The 21489-nt window shown below is 36.7% G+C and overlaps 1 protein-coding gene across 14 annotated transcripts in view; it reads right to left on the reverse strand.

Annotated features, from left to right (window-relative positions):
* Positions 1–21489, reverse strand: part of ZNF280D (zinc finger protein 280D) — a 47388-nt gene that overhangs the window by 19816 nt on the left and 6083 nt on the right. For 12 of the 14 annotated variants that reach the window (XR_003399099.1, XM_026855707.1, XM_026855708.1 and 9 more), the window contains 11 exons: positions 17536–17653; positions 13467–13634; positions 10837–10946; positions 9006–9235; positions 6504–6661; positions 6007–6107; positions 5764–5910; positions 5044–5178; positions 3287–3531; positions 1988–2128; positions 268–330 (listed from right to left, as the gene is read on the reverse strand). Coding sequence is in view for 13 of the 14 variants with exons in the window: in XM_026855707.1 (XP_026711508.1) it covers positions 268–330; positions 1988–2128; positions 3287–3531; positions 5044–5178; positions 5764–5910; positions 6007–6107; positions 6504–6661; positions 9006–9235; positions 10837–10946; positions 13467–13634; positions 17536–17653 (1616 nt within the window). In the remaining variant the exon portion in view is untranslated. The remainder of the gene's footprint in view (positions 1–267; positions 331–1987; positions 2129–3286; positions 3532–5043; positions 5179–5763; positions 5911–6006; positions 6108–6503; positions 6662–9005; positions 9236–10836; positions 10947–13466; positions 13635–17535; positions 17654–21489) is intronic. The other 2 variants (XM_026855712.1, XM_026855714.1) reach the window with 1 other exon arrangement.

The following is a 21489-nucleotide window of genomic DNA, read 5'->3' on the forward strand; positions in this document are numbered from 1 at the left end:
CATTTTGCACATTAGGAATAATTGAAAAATAAAGAAATAATAGTATTTTTATAAATAAGTTAAGAAAAATATTACTAAATGTGGACAAATAACAAATGTTTGTCACTGAATCGAGCACTGCTAGTGGAAGAACTAATGCTTTTATTTCCCTGCTCCTTCTAAACTGCGGAAGCCTAGAAACTCAAAAGGCTCCAATCTCATTTAACTAATCAGTTCACTTCAGAGAGTAAAAACGAAATGATCTGTGACTGAAAAAAGCTGGATTACCGTAGCTCTTCTGAATGCTTCTTATAGATCCAAAATCTTTTACTTGGACGAGCACTGTGAAAACTAAATACAAGAAAACATTACCACTTAGCACTTTTTTTTTTTTTTTTGAGTACAGTACTCCACACATCCCCTACTCTGCATGTGGTATTACATTTGCTTAGGACAATGCACAAAAATAGAAGGCTCAGTTACTGACCTGACCTGTTATTCCAAAACATTACATTGCTGAAAGCTTAAAGGTTTGTGAATCTCAGCTCTAGTTCAAAACACTGTCTTGTAAATAACTAGTTTGGGAGGGCCAAGGCTTAAATTTGTCAGCACAGTCTTGCAAGAACATAGTTCCATCATTTCCACCAGCAGCTCAGCTCTTGCAGCACCACCATGGTTGTAGCTACAGTGCTCCAGGGAAGCTGCCAAACTTTGAACTCACGCTTCCTAAAGAGATGGCTTCCATTTCAGACAACCTGTAAGTTCTCATATGCAGGTTGAATATGTGCCAACACTGTACTCCCGCATGAAAGCGCAAGCAAGAAGCTGAGGTACAGGGGCTGTCACTGCACAAACACCCTCCCTCTGTCAGCCTTCCTCCTCACCATGCCCTGTTCCTTACACTCACCAAAACAGGTGACGAGAGGTGCTGCAAGGGGTCAAGGTAGCGGGAGCATGAGTACACCAAGGAGACAAAGGGCAAAAGCCTGGCTGGTTTACTGCAGTACACCCAGAACAAGGGCAGCAGCAGCAACAGTTTACCTTAGATTCCCCTCTCCTTCCCAGTAAATTTACTCTTGCACAGTCAGAACCATGCACATTAATTTTTATTATTTAAGCATGCAATCAGTAGGCTATATCCATAAAAGCATGTAACTATTTCAGCCTAGGACTCACATGAGCATTGAAATTAATATGAATAGGTCAACATATAAAATATATTAAAAAACTTGTAAAGACTTAGGTCATAAATTCAAGAATTCTAGCATTAACATGTCAAGGCATTTTATACAAACATGTATTCAAAAAGACAATTGCATTCTGTTTTTTTCCCCACAATTTGGCTTGTTCAGGGCACAGGATTAACAAATAGGTCATCAAAATTTTGTTTTCCTGTCACTGCTACGTGACCTGTGCCTAATTATTGCATAGTATAATTCTACTGCTCTGAAAACTAATGCATTTGTTTTCTTTTTTACAAGCTTTTTTACAGCTGTCATCACTAACATTCTACACTGTCTCAAAATCAGTAACAAACCTCCTGTAAACTGAGAGGTTATTTTTACAGATGACCAGAAGTAGTATATGAAAAAGTATCCACTCGACTGTGCTACTGGAGACATCCTTTACATAGTATCTGAGCACAGATTTCATCAGCAGTAACTGTGGCTGTATGCATTCAGCACTTCTAAAGTCAGATGAGGCATTCCATCTGAAACCCAGCAGCACACAACAATTAGTCATTATTTAAGCCGGGCTGGAATGGTTATGGAAGATGCCACAGAAATTCTGAAGCAAAGATAGAACACTGCCTGAACCACTGGGTTTTTAAGGCAAAACATGGACATGGGGTTTAGGCCCTCATTACAAAGTAAAAATCCAACCTTCAGACATTTCCCTGCCAGTCCTACAACCCAGTTCAAAACTCAGCTAATAGAAAGGCTTAACACACCTTATATGAATTCAGGAACTATTTGATAACTCAGTAAAAACTTTGAAGAGTTCTTACCTCATCATGTGATTCACATAGGCTTTGCTACAGCTAGTGTTGTATCTGCATAAGCTACAGTGGACGTAAGCAGGAAAATGGCTTGCAAAATCTTTTATTTCTGAGTAACACTCAATACATTTGTGAGCTCCCAAACGATACCTAACAGTAACATGAAAAAGTTAATAGTTAATATAAACCCTTTAAGACAAGGTAACTATTACAAACTTTTTTGCTTTAAATCAGTAGCAAGCCTGCCTACATTAGGGGAAAAAATGAAGAACTTAAAAACGCATCACTTAAATACTTATTATGAGTTATGTTAGCCCACATGAAGAAAACTTTGTTTTTTCTTGAATTATACTGTCATTATGACCTTAATAAAAGAGTGAAAGTTAATGTAAGCATCTGCTATTGGCCACTCCTGGAAAAAAGATACTGCAGTAGATGAGCACCTCCAACTTCAGCTGCAGCTGTTGTCTCTGTGTACTTGAGAAACATTCCAAATAAATGCTTCATCCACCAGAACGCACAGAAAAAACCCTTTGGCTTTCCTGTCACCCCTGATATTCCCCATGAGCTTTGAAATATCTACAAAGCAAGAATGCAATCCTGCTCTCCCCCAATTCTGCTGGCCTGGGAGCATTAGCACCTTATTGGGAGACAGATACAATCTTTGACAAAGGAAATTGCTAACTCAGCCAATGACATTATGTTCCAGTTGATAAAAAACTATTAAATTATTAATATAAGGATAGCAAACCCCAGGCAAATTGTAAGTAAACGTAAGGACAGCGTTCTCCCAACAGCTTGCTTTTACTTTCTCGATTTTGCTTTGGTAGCTCCCAAATTAAGGTATCTCCTAGGACAGACAAGACTTAACCTTTTAAATAGCAGATTCAAATAAAACCCTTAAAAAAATGGAACGAGGAAAAGACTTTTCCCTCCATAAGAAAACTTGCAGAGAACACCCAGGCAGATGTATTCCCCTCCACAGGTCAATTTTAAACATAAATCTGCCTAATGAGCCAGTATTTCAAGAGTCTGTGGCTCTATGCAGAGAAAAATTCTAAGTTTGCACAGAAAAGTTTCCAGAACATCTGTTCTTCCATCATAAAGTACTCTACCACCACCAAAACTGGTGAATAAAGATACAGAACTAGAATCACAGTATCAGTATTTGAAAAGCTTATGTGAGCGATTTTTCTGCAAAATGGCAATGACAAATCTTCTATATTGCAATATCAGAAGTTATTGAAAGATAAATCATTATTTATATTCAAAGTAAACCTAAAGATATGTCTAATACTCATATTTTACCTTAAATTATGCAATGCTGTATTTGTAACTTCTTTTTTTTTTTTGCTGTTGGTCCATGCATTTTGCTTTCTTGATGTAGTTGATTTTGATTTAGCTTTTGACTTATTTGTATTAGATTTGTTATGATTTTTAGTGGTTGTATTTTTAGCTTTAGGTGATAACTGAAACGTGGAAGTGCTCGTACTAACAGAAGATGTAGCTGATGATCCTGATTGAAGAGATCCAATAGATGCTCGAATAGTCACCTATGAATATGAAATTTAAACAAATTATTTAGATTTAAGCTAAGTTGCCATTTCTATTTTTCTCAACGTTTAAGCCACCTTATAACAAAAATTCTAAGAAACACTCCTCAGTAAAGACTGCTTAGAGAAATACCAAAGAGTAAACCTAACCTCAACAGTCTACTGGATGCTTAAAAAGCTGTTTTGGTGGAAATTGCCATGACAAAACACACTGCTCTTCTCAGACCTGCAACTGGCTACATCCTGCTTTCTTAAAAAAAACATAGTTATGGAAAAGAAACAGAAGGGTCAGATCAATTAGCCTTACTAAGAATAGTATCAAACAGTCCTATCAGTGCCTGGATTTAACAAAAGCCCTGTGTCTTGTAGCCTCATGATTAGCCAATTTACCTCCTTACTTCCTATTTTTGCTCCTCATCCTAGACCCCCAAGGACTAAGGCTGGTTTCTGACCTCTCATCCAGCATTACTGCACTCCCTTCTCTTGCCCTTAAATTCCGTTTTTCCAGTTTTCACTTGCAGCATGACTCCAAATTATACCTCTTGCTCATAATTGTAGTTTAGAAGCACCTCACCTTCTAAGCCTGGTTCCAAACTCAGTCTCATCATCTACATTCTGTCCAGGTCTACTAATACCAAAATTATAACCTAATCCAAGCTTTTATTAGATCACGAAGACCCTGAAATCTTCAGAAAACTGAGGTACTGCCAAAGACTAGAGCATCAGTGCTTTACATTCTGCCAAACAACACAATCAACATCAACCTCAGTCATTTTTCCTTTCTGATTCCACAGCAAATGGACCGTGAAGAGATGATCAAAATGTGAATTTTCTTCTTCTTTTCATACTTCATTAAAATAACCATAGAATTAAGTCCTTAAATCTACAGAAAAATCCTAGTCTAAGTGGTTCCTTCTCAAGAAATGGAAGAATGATTTAAGGACAGACGAACTGTTCTGAGAAGACCCAAGTTTACTTCATAAACCACTTAAAAGAAATTGTGGGGATTTTTTTCCTCTTCAGATGCTAGAGCTAAAAAACCCTTGGTGAACTCAGTATTGAGTACATACTGTCTATGGAAAAGTAGGTTTTGTACTCTGTAAGGTTTTTGCCACCACTTCCACAGGTTTAAAATCCTTCCACAAAAAATGATGCAGACCCCTCTGACCAACTTCCAGACTATCTCCTTTTCTCTTAGCACAAGAAGGGGTAAATGAGAGGGGGCAAATTAACTAACAGTTCAAGAAAGCAGCAACACTGACTGAATTACACCTGAATGGAAGAATAGGAACACCAAAGATCACCAGAAAGAAACCATAAACTATGCTTGGCAATTCTTGTAACAGGACTATTTTTTAGAGTTTTAGTTTTAGAGGTAGCAAAAAACCCCCAAACAAACAAAACTGTGCTGTGGAAAATAAAGGAGAAAAACACTTCTTTCTATTCCACTCTTTTCTCTACCAGTAATTATTTTTCCTTCGTCTCCTCTCTTTTTTCTGTATGAACACTTACCTTTGTTCCAGGAGGCAATCCTTCTAACTGTTTGGGTTTCCTAAATGTTCGGTGATGCTGAGTCTTGTGATCCATTTTTTCTTTGCATGTCAAAAATTGCAGTCTGCACTTAGTGCAACGATATATTCCTTTTTTCTTTTAAAAATGGAAGACAATCTATAGTAAGCATAATGTCATGACAAACCCCAGCCCTAGCTTGTCTCAAGCAATGGTCATCCAGTTTCTAAGACATGAACTGGACAAACTTGTAATTTTGTACAAAGCCAAGACACTGTGTAGGAATTAAAGAAAGAATATTTAAATACTTGAAAATGCAAGGCCGTGTCATTACTAAGGAGGATGAACCAGGTTACCAATTACAAGAAGACACAGTACTTCATAATCTTTTTCTCTCCTTGAATTAGGGAAAGGTTAGATAGTAACCTCAAGAAAAGCAGGACACATCACTACACCTTAATGAAGAAAACCAATAGCAGAGATATTCTTTCAAGTATATTCTGAGATATTTTTTTTAAACAGGGAGTTGCTGTCACACAGACCCATGACAGACTAGTAATTCTCTTAAAGACTCTTCAAAAGAAGCAGTCACAATTCTACCATGTTTTATTAACTCTTCCTATCCAGTAACAGCCATACAAATCAATTATATCTTTTTTTCCCCAGATTAATTACATATATATCACATTTTTCCTGTGTTAAGAATTGAAAATATTTGCTTACCTGATGTCTCATGTAATGATGCATATATGGTGCTCCAATTTTAATTACTTTGAGGCAAAATGGGCATAGCAAGTGTTTCGTATTTTCATGAACTGTTCTAAAATGTGTTTCTACATCTGAAAAAGCTGAGGATCTGTAGTTGCATACCTAAAACAAAAAGGTCGGCTTTCTTATTAAAAGTTTATTGACAGTAAAGACAGGGGGGTGGTGTAATCTGAATACAAAATGGTCATTCTGAGATACCTGGCAAACATACGGCATTTCACCTGGCTTATGATTGTCCTTCATGTGTTGCAAAAGAACTTGCTCTGTTTCAAAGGATAATTCGCAGATTTTACAAATTGCTAGAAAAAGTGAAAAATGAGAAAAAAAAATTGTTTGGGGTCATAAGGAGATAAAATATGTATGTATATATGTATAAAGGTAAAGCAATTTAACAATTAGTCTACTCTTCAGAAGAAATTCCATGAACAATTTCAGGAAGCAAGGAGTGCAAGGTCCTTAAATAACATGAATTCCTGAAGCTTTCAATTAAAAACCCAAAATACTTCATAAGTTTTTTTTTCCCACACACACTGCCCGAACATAAATTGAATGAGTGGTAAGCTCCTATTTTAAATCTCAAGGTTACTGCTCTTAAAGTAAAATAGCTTTATTCTGAAGTTAAAAACCAGCAAAGTCAGAAAATATCTAAAAAAATTAGGTTACAAAAAAGTTCCATGTGTTACAATCCAACTTACTAGATGACTCGTAAGGCGTGTGTGTACTTTCAATGTGGCACTGCAGCTGGAAGGGGGTGGGAAACTGCCGGTAACAGTGCTGGCAGGTGGTGTGGCTTTCCCAGCTTTCACTGCTCTGCTTCTCAAGCTCCAAGTGATGTTTCATGTGGTTCATAAACCTTTATATGACAGCAAAAAGGTGAAAAAAAAAAAAGACATTTTAACATTCACTGTATATGACGTCACACGCAAGATGTAGAGGCTTCTTTAGAAACTTTACTCTCCAATGACTTCTCAATTTACAAAAAAAGATTAAAAAAAAAAGCGCAACAAAGTTAAAGCAGCTGACTATGCCAGAAATCATCTTTCAAAGCTTAACAAGACATCTTGACTATTGTAAGGAACATGCAACATATCTGAAATATATTCTAAGACGAAGCAGTCTATTGCATTTTTCATGTTTGCTCAGACAATTCTTGCCTTGAAATAAAGGCAAATGAGCAAAGGCAACAACAACAAAACGTATCAGCTGTTCACACTTCACCACCACCAGTCTCAAAGCCACATTCTGAAACAAGTGTAACTTTAGCTCTGCTGAAAACTCTTCAGTAGCAAAAACATATCTACAACTAGGTCATTATAGCTTTATCTGAAAGCACCTCCGTCCAAACCTGGCAGGGTTCCAGAAGCTGTCTTTGTAGGACTGAAGATGAAGTCCTTATGAAGGACAGTTATCAAAGAACGACACCGAGCAAGCAAAAGAGTCCGAGAAGCTTGGTTACCACCTTTTCCTCATTAATATGTCCACCTATCCGTAGTAGGGACCTATTCTGGGTGAGAAGCCTGGGGACCCATGACAACACTGGGCGGGTCAGAGTTACTGGTGGAATGGCACAAGGACAGGTTAGCTGCACAACCCACTACTGTTAAACTTCCAAAACTGTTCTATTTTGAATGTGCTTCGTTGCAGTACAGGCAGAGGAAACTAGGTCACACTCACAAAAGGAAGATAGTTCTCAAAGTGGTAACCTTGGAACTGGAAAAGACAAATGAGAAAGGAGAATAGTTTCCTGAGCTCAAGCTTCTAATATCATGCAGTTGCTTAAAAAAAGGCAAAAAAGAAAAAAAAAAAAAAAAGACTTAACTGAAGATATCCAGGTACCTATGCAGAAGAAAGGAATTGACACCAGTGCTGCACGTTATCTTAACAGAACATTATTTCAATGCTGTGTTCAACTACAGATCTTTTAAAGGAATAAGGGGACTACCCTGATTAATTACTTTGTGCTTTTCTGAACTAAGGTCCAGAGAAGTTCCACTAAAAGTACAGAGGTACTATGTATCTATTTTGTCCACTATAAATGGTTGAAGGTGTGAAATACACCTTGGAATAAAAATTCTGAAGTTACAGATCTATGGTATACAGCCACCAAGTTACAGCAAAAATCACTATCACTGAAAGGCAACTCTAGAGAAATTAAAAAAATGAAGTGCTCATTTTTAACGACTTGCTGTGGAACACACACACAGTATAATGCTGAGTAGAAAACAGTGCCTGAATAACAGTTTTTTAAATAAACCCAGTATCTTAATAAAGTATTCTTTCTGTGGACTACTTTTCACGCTACTGCAAGAAACGCTTATTTGAAGAGTTATTATGCATACAAAAACAAAAGAAAAACCTCTCGGATTATCAGTTTACTGCTCTTAAGAGAAATTGCAAGGGAAGAAATGCCATAATTAACAAGAACTATAAAATTGTGAGAGTAAACTCTTTTGAAGTCTAACAACATGCAACATTTTCAAGCTGCTTAAGACAAATTACTGGCACTTCTACTCATACTTAACGATTAATAACAAATATAAGGTTTGTGATTACATGAAACTTCTGTTTTGTGCAGTAATATGGGTCTAATGTTAGCATAAACCTGTTAATTTTAACTTGCAGACTGTGCCCTTTGAAGAAAAAGTCCATTTTTCAGCTTTACATTCTGCTACTTCAGCTTCCCTTGAAGAATGCATATAATAAACTTCAATGACCTTAACTTCCAAAGAAACAATGACATGAACTTGTCTACCTATTAAAACAGCTTACTGAAGTTTTTTGCAGCATTTGGAAGTAGAATTATTCCATCAAAATAGCAGATGTTACATAAGTAAACCACCAACTATTAGTCATTGTGCATCCCCAAAGGGAATTAACACTCACATCTACTGATATCACCATCAATCCAGATGGCAAATTGTAAAATACTTTGTGTTGCCCTTTCTCACCCCAATGTCCTTCCTACAACTGCTCTCCTGAAAACTCTACTGTTTATGTTAGACACCATTAAAATTCGTACTCTAATCTGAACAGATTAAGCTATGGCCATACATGCATACTGAAATTTCAGTCACCCAATATTATCAGTTTTCAAGAAGAAAAAAAATAATTCTATTTGAGACACACAAATTGTTAATGCATGAAACTAAGTGCTGCAGGCTGTAGTGATAAACAATTAAGGAAGGGAGTTCAAATACCTTATGTTATTTTTAAGAACTTTCAAACAACTGAAGCACTTAAATGTCGTATGAGTCTTCTGCTCCTGTTGTACTTGCTGGGTGTCACCTTCATGTTTCCCATAATAAAAGTCATTAACTAACATAATCAATTTTCCTTTCTCAGATTCAGCAGTCTTGCTTGTTGTGCTTGAACATTCTGTTTTGACCATTCCCAGGAAAAAGTTATTTACCATATCTGGACAACAATACTGGATGGAAAGAGGGAGGAGAAGACACAGACAGACACACAGGTATCAGTACCTCTTACCAAACTCCATCAATGACAACACCATTTCAAAAACTGAAGCCACTAACTAGAGTTAGATACAAAAACTAATTCTCCGGCACACCGACTTCATTCATATTCACATAAAGCTTTTGAACAATAACTGATCTTTAGGTAGTGTCTAGGTAATAAAGCACTACATATTATGAAAACTGAAAAGAGATTATTCTCACAGGTTCACGTAAAATGAATTTAAGCTAGAAAAGCAGCTTTTATACAAGAATTTTGCTGACAAACATAAGTTTACTGAGAACCTAATGGAAAGTTTTATCTTTTATTTCTTTGGAAAGGACATACGTTGAAGCTTGCAAAAGTTCTTTCCAGCATTACTGAAAAAAATCAGAAATCCTAAGTCACAAAGCACACACTGTTCAAGCTTCTTTGTGTCAAAGTGTACATAAATGTTTAACCCAATGGCTATACTATGAAACTTAACGTTTAAAAAATATGAAACATTTCATACAGAAGATGCTATGAAGTTTCCAATAGTGAACAAAATCAGAATGTTTCAGAGGACAGGTATCTTTCTCCTGCTGAATAGTGGCTTTTATTGTGCAGGACTACTTTCTATTTTAATTTTAAAAATAATTAAATAATACTAAATAAAACCACTTCAATGATTTTTCTATTCAGTTGATGTACTCAGTGAAAAAATTATTCTTTATGATTAATGACTAAAGATAAAACCCTTGATTTTCTTCCACTCTTACTTATGTTTCTTAATTGTGATTTGAAGCTCAAGAGGACAGCAGCTACCATTTAGGGTACGACAAGCCCAGTAAATCAGAATGATCTGAGTTAACAGTAACTCAGAGCCTCACACATTTCTATTACATCATAGTTTGTATTCCTTTATGCACAGGTTATTCACATGGTACATAGAATGGAAAACCATTTCTCTGCCCTCAGAACTGGAATACACATGCCTGAGAATTGTATGAATCTTTGCCAAATATTAATAAATATTTTCCAGGAAATAATGTTTCCAGGTAGTTTCATAAGCAGACTAAGCAATGCTTGGTTTCTGAAAGCTTTGTTTCTCACAGTGTTCAGATATGAGCCACCAATTAAGTTTTCCCCCTCAGCTTAACTTTTTTTAGCTATGAAGTGATATATTAAGATTAAAAGGTAAGTTTACGCTGTCATCTTTGTCTCAGTAGATATATAACACAGATGTGGGTCAACCAGCTGCCTATTATTATAGGCACTTACCTTCATTAAATTCACCTGAATCTGGCCAATGGTTCAGTAAGTCACAGCTGTGGCAGAGAGAAATCATACAGACAGCAAATATACCTCAACTCATTGGAAAATAAGGCAAAAAAGTGGCAAGATTAAGAGCTCTCCTACTCCATTCTTCCTCTCCATGACTACAAGACATAGAGCATTTAGGCTCTGGTTGATCATAGCCAGAAGCCAGACTGCCTTGACTATCTTCACATCAAAACACGGCACTTTCATATCCAAACAGAAGCCCACATACATAAGTTTGTTACAATGTTCACCAGCCCTGAAATATCTTACCTTCATATGATTTTTTAGAGGATCCATAAGATTGAAATGAATATTGCACTTTGGACAAGCTCGTGGAAACGGTCCTCCATTTTTAATGGTGCTTGATGCAACATTTGTACCTGTAAAATTTCAAGTATATTAAGACTCACAGTACTCAATTTATTATTTTTCTAGCAAAATATGCAATTTCAAATGAAAACTATTACAAATGGTGTAGTAACCATAAGCAAGGTTTTACAACCGTCTTAACTACCCTTCCTTTTTTCCAAACTGAGTTTGAGTTTGTTCTTTTTGATATAGACCTATAAACCACTTTTACAAAATCTTAATAAGGAAAAAATGGGAGGGAGTGAAGGTAGCATGATAGAGGCAAAATATTAAATTCTCTGCACCACCACCCCACCACCCCCCAGACAGAATGGATTTTTGATGTTTTTGTTTTAAGAACTTTAATTCTCAAATGAACATGTAAAACTTGTTTTATGCCATGACCTGATCATCACCACAATAGGGTTCAGATAACTGGGTTTGGGAGGGAATTTCACCATCTGGTTCTCAACAATGAGAATATTTCTCTCTGGACAGTTGTTGGAACCTAGGCCTATTCAGATGCATCATTCCTGTTGAGCAAAGGTGTCTTTGGAGAACCTAGAGAATAAATCCTCTAAATAATTACTCCCAGTAATGAAAGGAAATAGTATTTCTCTTATCAACATAAAATGTTTAATACCTTTTGAGCAAAAATAAAAAAGTTTTGCATTAGCTTAAACTTTAATGAATAAACCCAGGCTTCCAGTTTTCTCCAAACTGACAAAAAACATCAGAGCGAGAGCTACTTTTTCAGATGAAGTTCTCTTGCATTCTCAAGTCATTCACAGATCTGGAGGACTCCATGCTGAGTAAGTAGTTTAGAAGAGGTTAAACAAAGGAAGAGTTTTAAGTAACATCTCAACTGTAGAGTCAACTGTACTCTGCCAGGGCTACAAAAAAATGTAATAAAAATAAACACACAAATACATCCACCTTATAACAAGGGAATGAGTAAGTGTATGAGTTAAGAGATGACCATGCAACAGCGTTATACATTTTTTTCACAAAAATAATCTTGCATAGTCCCTGAGGTAGGCATGAATCAAACTGGTTTTCCTTGAAGATAACAGCATTGCTAAGAATGGGAATTAAGCAGCAAGTCCTTCACATGAGTGGATGGCCATGCAAGAGGTGTACTGCAAAGCAGTGCTGCGAGTCTTCACCATTAGAGTTTGCACAACGCTTGGACGTGTCGCAGCTCAGTGCAAGCTGAGCTGGAAGAAAACAGGTTCTGCAGCAAGATCTCATGTTCTGCAGTGCTTCAGTGCTGGGTTCTGTGACAGATTAGAAATTGCTCTGCTAGTATGGGATGGCTTAGAGACAAACTCATAAATTTCTCAGTGAATATGATCTACTTTGTTACTGCATTTAGTGAGAACCTCCAGTTATCTTTCGTATATTATAGGCTGCAGCACAGTATCTGTTTTACCCAACACATGGTGGAAGAAAATATTTTTGCTGCAATTCTAGCACATTATACCACTTCCTTCTAGTTGCTGGGGCAGAGTCTGAGAGCAAACCAGCTGCAAACAAGACATGCAAAAAATCCAGATATGAAATGATTCCAGACAACAGAATCACACTGTAGGTAACTCCTCATTTTAACATTAGAGGAGAGAGTAAGTGGTTGGAAATATCTCAAACTCCAGAATAAATCCTCATCTATTACAATAAGCTGGAAAGCACCTTTAAGCTCAGGAGGAAAATGCACCCAATTATTAATACACTGAAACTGCTAGACTACCTCTCTTCTTGTAGGGAGGGAAAGGTGTTTCCAGAAACATCCTCTCTTTGAAACTTAAATCCCCCTCCTCCCTTCCCACTACCATTTTCAGCTCTGTCAAAAATAATGCTGCAAAAGAAAGGGGGGAACTGCAAAACACACTTTGCAATACTTAGTCAAATTACAGAGTCACAGAATAATTTAGGTTGGGCCTGTAGAGGTGCTTCTGTCCAACCTCCCACTCAAAGCAAGTCCAGTCTTATCAGGATGCTCAGAGCCATGTCCAGACAAATTCTGAATATCTCCAAAGATAGAGATTTCACAGTCAGAGTCCTTGCTGCTTTGCCTGACATTCCTACAATGGCAGGTTTTTTTTCTTCCTTTTATCTAATCAGAATTAGTTGATAGATTCAGCAGTCACGGGACTTTCTCAATCCTGATTTTCACACTGGTTGTTTTTTAAAGTTTAAACTCTCTATTCAGTTCTTTGTCATAGAAAATCTGAAGAGTATGAGGTCAGGGGCATTTATTTTGATCATCTGTCTTCACAGGCACTAAATCTTTGCTTTACATAATCCAAACATATCTACAGAACAATAAAGGTGTAAAATTTGAATAGGTAATAACCTTGGGTGTATTAGTTTGTAAAGGTATGTAAATCCTTGCATAGAAAGGTTTTTCTTACTTTAAGGCATAAAACCAGAACTACTTATTTACACTGCCTTAAGCATTAATAATACCCATCAACTCAACATTACAAGAGTGCTTAGCGTTTTCCATGAAACAGATGCATGGACTGACAGCTAGGCCATTGGATCTACCCTACCTTTTGAAGATACATTTTGTGATGGTGTTACTGTTGGAGAGTTAACTGTAGGTGAAACATCTGAATTGCTTCCAGCACCAACCTCATTAGACTTGGCCTTTTTTGGAGTTACAGTGTTTCCTTCAGAAGTAGCAGGACGCTTAGATACAAAAACACTCTCATTCAGACCTACAGTGGTTTAAATTAAAGAACCTCAGTTTTTTTCCACAGTATATTATGAACACATTAGCGATGCCTATACTTTAGAGGATGGACATAAAGCAGTTAAGATTTCCCTAAAATAAGCCATACAGAAGTTAAGAAAACAATATCCAACTCAGACTGAATATTCTAAGGCCAGTGGAGGAGGAAAGGGTAAATGCAAAAAGATACATCCCTGAAACCCAGTAAATAATACTATGACCACCTGAACTTACTTGGCCTACTTTTCACATCTTGACCCATACTAATCTGAGACAAGGTGAGTTCACAGAAACAAAGTTAAGCTGAGCAGCTGGTTTCTGCAATGCCCACTATTTGGAACGACCTCTGCCCTTCTGATGAAAGGCATCTCTCTTTTTTCTGGTCCAATTTTAGTTTGTTATTTAACTCTGTAAAACATTTGAGACCAGTTTGTATGCAAAATGAAAACAGTGTTGTAACTTCTAATGAGCAATCACAGCACACCTATTTGCTGTCTTTTGAAAGAACAGTTGATTCACTTACTGTTTGCAGTATTTCTTCTAAAAAAAAATAAGATCACTAAAAAACAACTTGCAAACTCAGGTTTGGTGCCTGATTAACATGCCCATCAATACCTGACTCCATCTTGTCCTTAAAGCCATGTCTCTGTTACTGTAAGATTACCCCTGATGATGTAATCTCAGTGCAGAGATCAGCCCTCAAGCAGACCTGAAAAAGCACAGCTACATACTAAGAAATCTGAAATGCCAGCACAAGGCTTGTAAATCTCTCCCAATCAGACTGCAAACAGCCTTAAGACTATCATGAACTATGACAGGGACCAGACTTTAGTTCCAGACACGATGATCTGAACCAAGGACACTGTCTACTTCCTTCCCAAAGGTGGAGCTGCTCCAGTAATTTCTTTGGGTGTAATAAGAAACTGAATTAATATCTTTAAAAGTCTTCTCACCAAGCAGAGATAATTTGTGTCACAAAATTAGTCAAGCTTCTTCCAAGAAGAAACAAAACATCCCTCTCCCACCCTCAAGTTGTGTTTGCTCAGTGGTAGCTATCTAGACTTAGCCAACAGTCTGGATCGTCTCCCCATTCCATCCAGAGAGGCAAAGACTCCCAGCAGGGAATGCTGATATTTGAGCATCCAGAAGCATTTTCCACACTATGCCTGATATACACGAAAATGTAATTCACTTGCTATACACATATTTAATCACTCTAACATTCTCCTTTGTAGCACACCTTTTCTTCTTTCTGACATAAACATACTAAACTGAAATGTCTCACTCCATGCATTGTTTCCCTAAGGTAATTAACCCATTCACAAAATAAACAGGCTATGCATTACACACTACTGCTTCCTAGGTTTTTTTAGTTTATTTATACTTGCACTGTTTGGTATATGAGCTGGTTACACTGACATGCATCTTGATCGACAAAGGCTTCCATGCAGCTGGCATGACTTTAGCATTCGTCTGTTATCACTGAGGCTATTTGAGCAGTAAGAACTGCTGCTATGTATTTAATTATGTGTAGTTGTGTAATGAGGGAGAGGGAAAAAACAGAAGGTCTTGTATTTTACTATAGAAAACCTGATTTGGAAAAAACTATTTTTACATGTTAACAAAATTGGTAATAATTTCAATTAAAAAAGGTTAACACATCTGACAAATCTGAAGAATGTTTCATGTATTTATGAAGGTAAGCATTCTTAACTCAGTTTATACAACTCTGATCTAATAAATTCCCTCTTTCAGAAGAATTACAATGATACTGGGAGAACATACATAGTTTTGCATTTGAATTCTGTTGTTTGTCAATTAAAAAAAACCAATTAAGCCTATTTTGAAAGACAATCAAACCAAGTATCATCTTGTCCAAGTGCCTCTCAGCTGGTGTGTGGACACAAGGATTCCGTGGATCATCCATGTTCCAGTCCTCTACTCACCACACAGCTGAAACTGTCAGGAGCTCAAGCGAGCAAAGAAGGAAAGTCAAATTGTTTCAGGCTTCTCATGCACTGTCCCTCACCAACATCTCTCACTAACCTAGTGCTATGAATGCAGGTATAAAGTCCAGTCAGCTCCTAAATACCACTAAAGAGTTCTACTGGTCAGGGCGTTTTCTAGTTCCTCCAGTGGGTAAAGTTTGTGGAAGAATCATCTCAAAATACTCTCAGAAAGCAAGCGTTTCATGTACATCCCCCAGTGCTCATCCAACCAGCAGATAAGTTACTAATGCTGTTTAACTTAACACCACCTCCTATTTAACAACCTAACAAAATGGTTGGTGTCCATTAGCAGCTTGCCATTTCCCTGCTTAGACCTCAGAAATAAATATTTATGCTATATTGAGCTAAAAAGTCTTTAATGATCCATGTACAGATGTTAAATAGTCGTGCAGAGTACCACAGGCCAGTTCCCAAAAGGATTCTGTTTTTAAACAAAGTATTCCAGACTGTCTTGTGGCCACAGTGCTCCGTATGAATTGGAGGAAGCACAGCACCAACACAGGCATATAGGCATCAGCACAAACGTGAACATAAGCACGTTATGTGACCTTATGCAAACATTTCCTTCTGGTGAAGTGAAATGTATCTTAAATTTGCCTCCTGTGTCATAAAGATAGTTGTGTTATAACCCACAATAATAAACCTTTTCTTTAAATTTCTAAATTCTATTGCCATCCTACAGAAATAAACATAGACTAAGTATGCTATATTTAAGGCACTTAAAAGCATCAAGGATTGTAATTCAAAGTATTTAACACAAGTAATTTCTACATAATCAAGCAGGTCTCCTAAATTAACAAGAAAACTCCAACCCACAAACGACAAGGGCTGAAATACTGAACCACTTGCAAGAAATAAAACCTTTGCTTACTTTACAAAAAGCTATTTAACCAGTAAAACAAGAACAAGATCACAGAATAGTTGGACACATGCAAGGAAAGGTACTACCAAACCTTCATTAATAAGTATCTGGAGTGAATGTCTAAATTAGAGATGCAAAATCATCACATCAAGCAGAATAAACTAGCAATCACTCTGTTCTACATAACTTGTTAGTATGACCAGTTAGGCTATTCACTGACATAACCTGTTACCTGATGGAAGAATCAGAAGTGATTGTCATCTGTAACTTATAGACTGAATAACAGAATTGTGGTCAGTTATTACAGAAGCACAATCCTTCACAAAAGAGAAGGAAAGTCGCAAGTTGTAGCCTGTTTAAGACTGAATATACTGCATGCTTCAAATCTACTTCACCTGCCATGACATAAAAAAGGCACTTTTTGTTTAAGTAGGTTAAATAGTTCCTGCTGAAACACAATTTAGCTAGCTGGAAAAAAATGTTTGGGTTGTCAAACTACATATTCTTTCCCTTCCCCTCCTTTTCAGACAGGATCCTTTTGAACCCATCTACTCCAAGTCCTATATACAGCAGTCAGGAAACCAAGATCATCATCACAGGGAATCTACTCAGCAGACCCAGAGTTCTTCTGGTACTGCTCACAGCCCCTCTTGCTTACAGCCAGTCCTATTCATGCTTGCCAAAGAGTGCTGGATATACTGAAAATGAGCCTTTATCTGTCAAAAAAAATTATGGTGGATCTGGCAATACTTTTTTCCCATCTGGATGAGCACTGTAAGACAACATCAGTGGATACTGCAGTCAAGTCTAATGCACTGAAAAGCAAAGTCTGACAACACAAGGCTCCAAAGTTTATTTCATTAAACATTATACAGTTTTATGTATAGGGGGAAGAAAAAAAGTAGCTATACTATGCTCTAGAAATCCTATTTAAAGTTATAAGCCGAAGATCTGCACTACAGTTAAATGACATTAGGCTGTTTCTTTCTCTTATCAACTACTACAGTTATACCCACCTGTTACATTCACTGCTGGCCCAGTCTGGTACTGTGGAACTCCAGAGTTCTGTCTCACACCAAACAGTATACCAGATGTATTATCTGGTGCAGCTGGTGGAGAATCCATAATATAATCCTAATAAGATATTTTCAAGAGGGAAAAGAAATTTGAGGTTTAACATTTTTTAATTGCAGGCTTCAAAGGGTTTATTTTAAAAACATATGATTGCTTAAAAGTACTCATAAGTACTCAGCTATAAATCAAGTTAATTACAATCTCCCCAAAATAGCTTCTTTTGACATTTTAATAAGTTTGCAACTCTCATCAGTGGTTAATTTATTCATAGATGTGTATCAGAATAGTAAAAACAACCATAAGACTTGGGAAAGTCCATTTTATGAAATATTACTAAACTGTTTGAATTGCTAATTGTAACTGGTTTTGTTCAAAGTCTAATCATGTTTCAAGTTATACTTGAATTGGTTTTCAAAAAACTCTTAATACTTTCTTCCTCCAACCCAAACTCGGGCATTTGCCCGTTACTCTTGTGCAAGCTAGCTGCATTTTAAAAGATCAGAAAACAGAACTCAAAAGTAGCACAAACATGCAGCAAGCAGAAGCTTCTGAAAGCAAGATGATACTATCAAACTCTACCAAGTGGTGAAGCTTTAATGAAAGTAAAAGTATATCTACAGCATGTTGGCTGGGAATGGCACTCATGAAATCACTAAGGGTTGGGGTTTTTTTTATGTAGAGTAATTTCATGAGGACTTCTGGAAATAATATAATCAAACCTTCTTTTCAAGGCACAGCTAACCTGAAAGTTGGTTCATGTTTCTTGGCACCCTATTACATTAAGTTTTGAGCATCTCCCAGTACAGGTATCCTCTTACCCTTCAGTATAAAAGGTTTGTCCTTTAGTACTACATTTAATCTTAAAAATTAGTCCGCATTGCTTGGCTCCAACACTGAAAACTCTTTAAACACCTTCGCTGACCACTCAATAGACAACATTTAGAGATAAAAGAAACATGAAATTTAGTTCTCTGTACAGATATTCAAGTTTGGGGGGCAAAGTAGAAGAAACACACTTTCCAAGATCCATCAATACTGCTCACATCTTAAAAGGCCATTCATCCTAAAGCAAACAATCTGAAACATTAAATATTTTCAGCAATAGCAATAAGGAGTTAAAAAGCGCCTTATGATAGAGTTAGGTTTAATTTCAATATTAAGGTATGAATGGCAAAACATTGCCACTCAATCTTTCTACTTTGGAATAATTCAGTTACACTTCAAGCTGTACTGTGAAACAAAAAACTTGGCAAAAGTAGCTCCATTTTCCTAAAAAGGTTAAAAACCCTTCCCAATACACATACACAGACTTTGTTATCAGTGTATCCATGAAACAAAGGCCAAAATACTTTCTGCTGTAAAGATCAAGCTCACAAAATGCTTCCCATTCACAATTGTGCTACTTATTTGAAAATATCCCTGTGGAAGTTATCGCACTTTTAACTACCACCATGTTGACTAAACTTGACAGAAAGAAGTGTAAAGTAAGCAAGTACACATAGAGGTATGATAATCTATTTCAGGACTCCTAAGTACCAGGAAAGATTTGAACAAAAAAGACAATGCTTCTCTCCATCCTGCCTTTTTGTTGTAGGTATCTTAAAGGAAGACCCTGACCTTAATGATAATGAAGAACCATTCTTTCCTCTGGTGGGTGACCAAACCCAGTCTAACCAAGTTAAACAGAAATGTTCAAGAGTAGTTGTGGGAATTGTTTACTAAATTTCTCTGCTCTATTTGCTGTAAGGGCTAGATGAGCTGCAGTCACCAGAGCAGGTGGTACTGTAGCCGCAAGGGCTTCAGACCAGCCAGTGGAATTATAAGCAAAGCAGCTTAGCCTGCAAACCCCACTTTCACACACAACTAGTGCTTAGATGGGAAGCCTGTGGTAGCTCTTAGTGTGAATGACTACACACACCACCTACATCTAAATACAACAGCTACACACTAAATCTGCTTCTGACTACTCTCTGCTTTGTTTGATTTTACACACTGCTAACATTTTGGCTTTCTTCAAAATAATAGCCTGGGTATTTTGATGGCAGGTGTACATCTCCCTAGTATATACTAAACATATCTAGCAAGCAAAAAAGTAAAGAGAGACATCCTGGAAACTCAAAAGTCTCATAATTTTCAAAATATACTTTTCTGCTTACTCTTTTCATGTGATTTGGCTCTGTCAAATCTTCCCAAGCTTTAGCAAGCAACACCTTTTTAAAGAAAGAAACAAAAGTTTGACTACATCGATGAAAAAAATATGAAACACGTACAGGTGCTCTGACACAGAGAAAGGCAAAACCCAACACCTTTATAAATTAAGTTCCTACGGCTCAAGTGAAGAAAAGTAATCCACCACCACTCTTAGGTTTCCAAGAGACTAGTGAAAATACTGGGTTCATACTGTGCATCCTAAATTTCCTAACTGTGGAAACCAACATGATAATTGGTAACCAAATCTCCACACAAAAATTACAATACATGGTATCAGACCTTTGCTCTCTCCCAAAATTAATTATGAACAACTGGAACCTGAATCACTAAGGAAAGTGCCTATCAAGTAGGACAAAGATACGGACAGAACTGCCTGGGGCTTACTGGAGAGCACTCTGAATTATAGAAAAGCACTGAATTATAGAAAATCTTTACTGCTGACAACAGATTTTTCTTAAAGAGCCCTATGCTGTCATGTGCAACAGCTGTAGCCCTGACTTATTTAGAATCACTGTAAACAGTATGACTGAAGCCAAATTCAACTCAATTTCTAGAACTGCATTAACATTATGCAGTAACAACACAAAAACTAGACTTTTACAGGAACTCAGTGAAACAAGCCTGCGATTTGAAAGTATTTCAGTGATAAAGATGGAATACCAAACATTGACAAAAGGTAGATTACAGACCTACATGTAATGAAATTGAGGAAATATGTGGTTCAACCCAGTTGGTGATCAAATGCAATCAGTTCCCACAGAAAAAAAAATCTGACATGCTGAGATTAAAAAAAATATTGCACCATACTGAGAATGCAAAAGCACTCCGAGGGATGTTCAGCTAAAAAGGGGTGCTGCCACAGTGTCTGGTCATACCTCAGTCATCTTCACATCATTATATTTTCATTTCAAAGCTAAGTTTCAACATCTGGAAGCTGAAGATCCAAACATCTAACACTTCCCAAAAAAATTCATGTGAAGTCCTTGCCATTTAGGAAGAATCAAGTTGGGGAAGAAACAGAAAATGTGTGAACAAAAATGTCACAGAAAGCCCAAGGCAGAAAATCATCAACATATCACAGAACTTTGCCCAAGAATCTGAACTATAGTACTTCTCTAACCAAAAAAAAAAAAAAAAAAAAAAAAAACAAGCCTCCTTCCCCATAAAAAGGTGTAACATAATCAAGCGGCAGTAACAATACAAAACACAAGATGACAAATTATTCTAGAGAAGGCTGAAACTGGAAATACAATTCTGTAATTTCTGTAAAGTAAGTTAAAGAGATGGAAGATTCACTTTCAGCATGTCTTAACCAAGGAAAAAAAACAGAAAAATCTTCCTAAAAATAACCAAGTTTCTTAATATCCAAAAAATAGGACGTTACATTTAGGATAAATTCAAAAAATTAAGAGCTCTCTACTCTGTTGGAAGAAGAACAACCTGCAGATTTTGACAAAGTGAAACTATAAAACTTAAGTTTCATTTGTGACATTCCTGTTGAAAGTAAACTCTTATGAATGAGAAGGAACTCTAAGTGCTGTGTAAATAGAGTCTTTAAAGCAAATAAGTTACATCAAGCTTACATACACGTTTCGGAGAATTTCAGTTTTCCTAGGTTTGTCTACTCTGAAGTTTTCTAATAAAAACAAGGCAGAGGCTGCTAGCAGCTTTATCTATTAGAAAAA

The sequence above is a fragment of the Athene cunicularia genome, assembly GCF_003259725.1.
Source record: "Athene cunicularia isolate RWA chromosome 10 unlocalized genomic scaffold, athCun1 chr10_part1, whole genome shotgun sequence".
NCBI classification, from domain to species: Eukaryota; Metazoa; Chordata; class Aves; order Strigiformes; family Strigidae; genus Athene; species Athene cunicularia.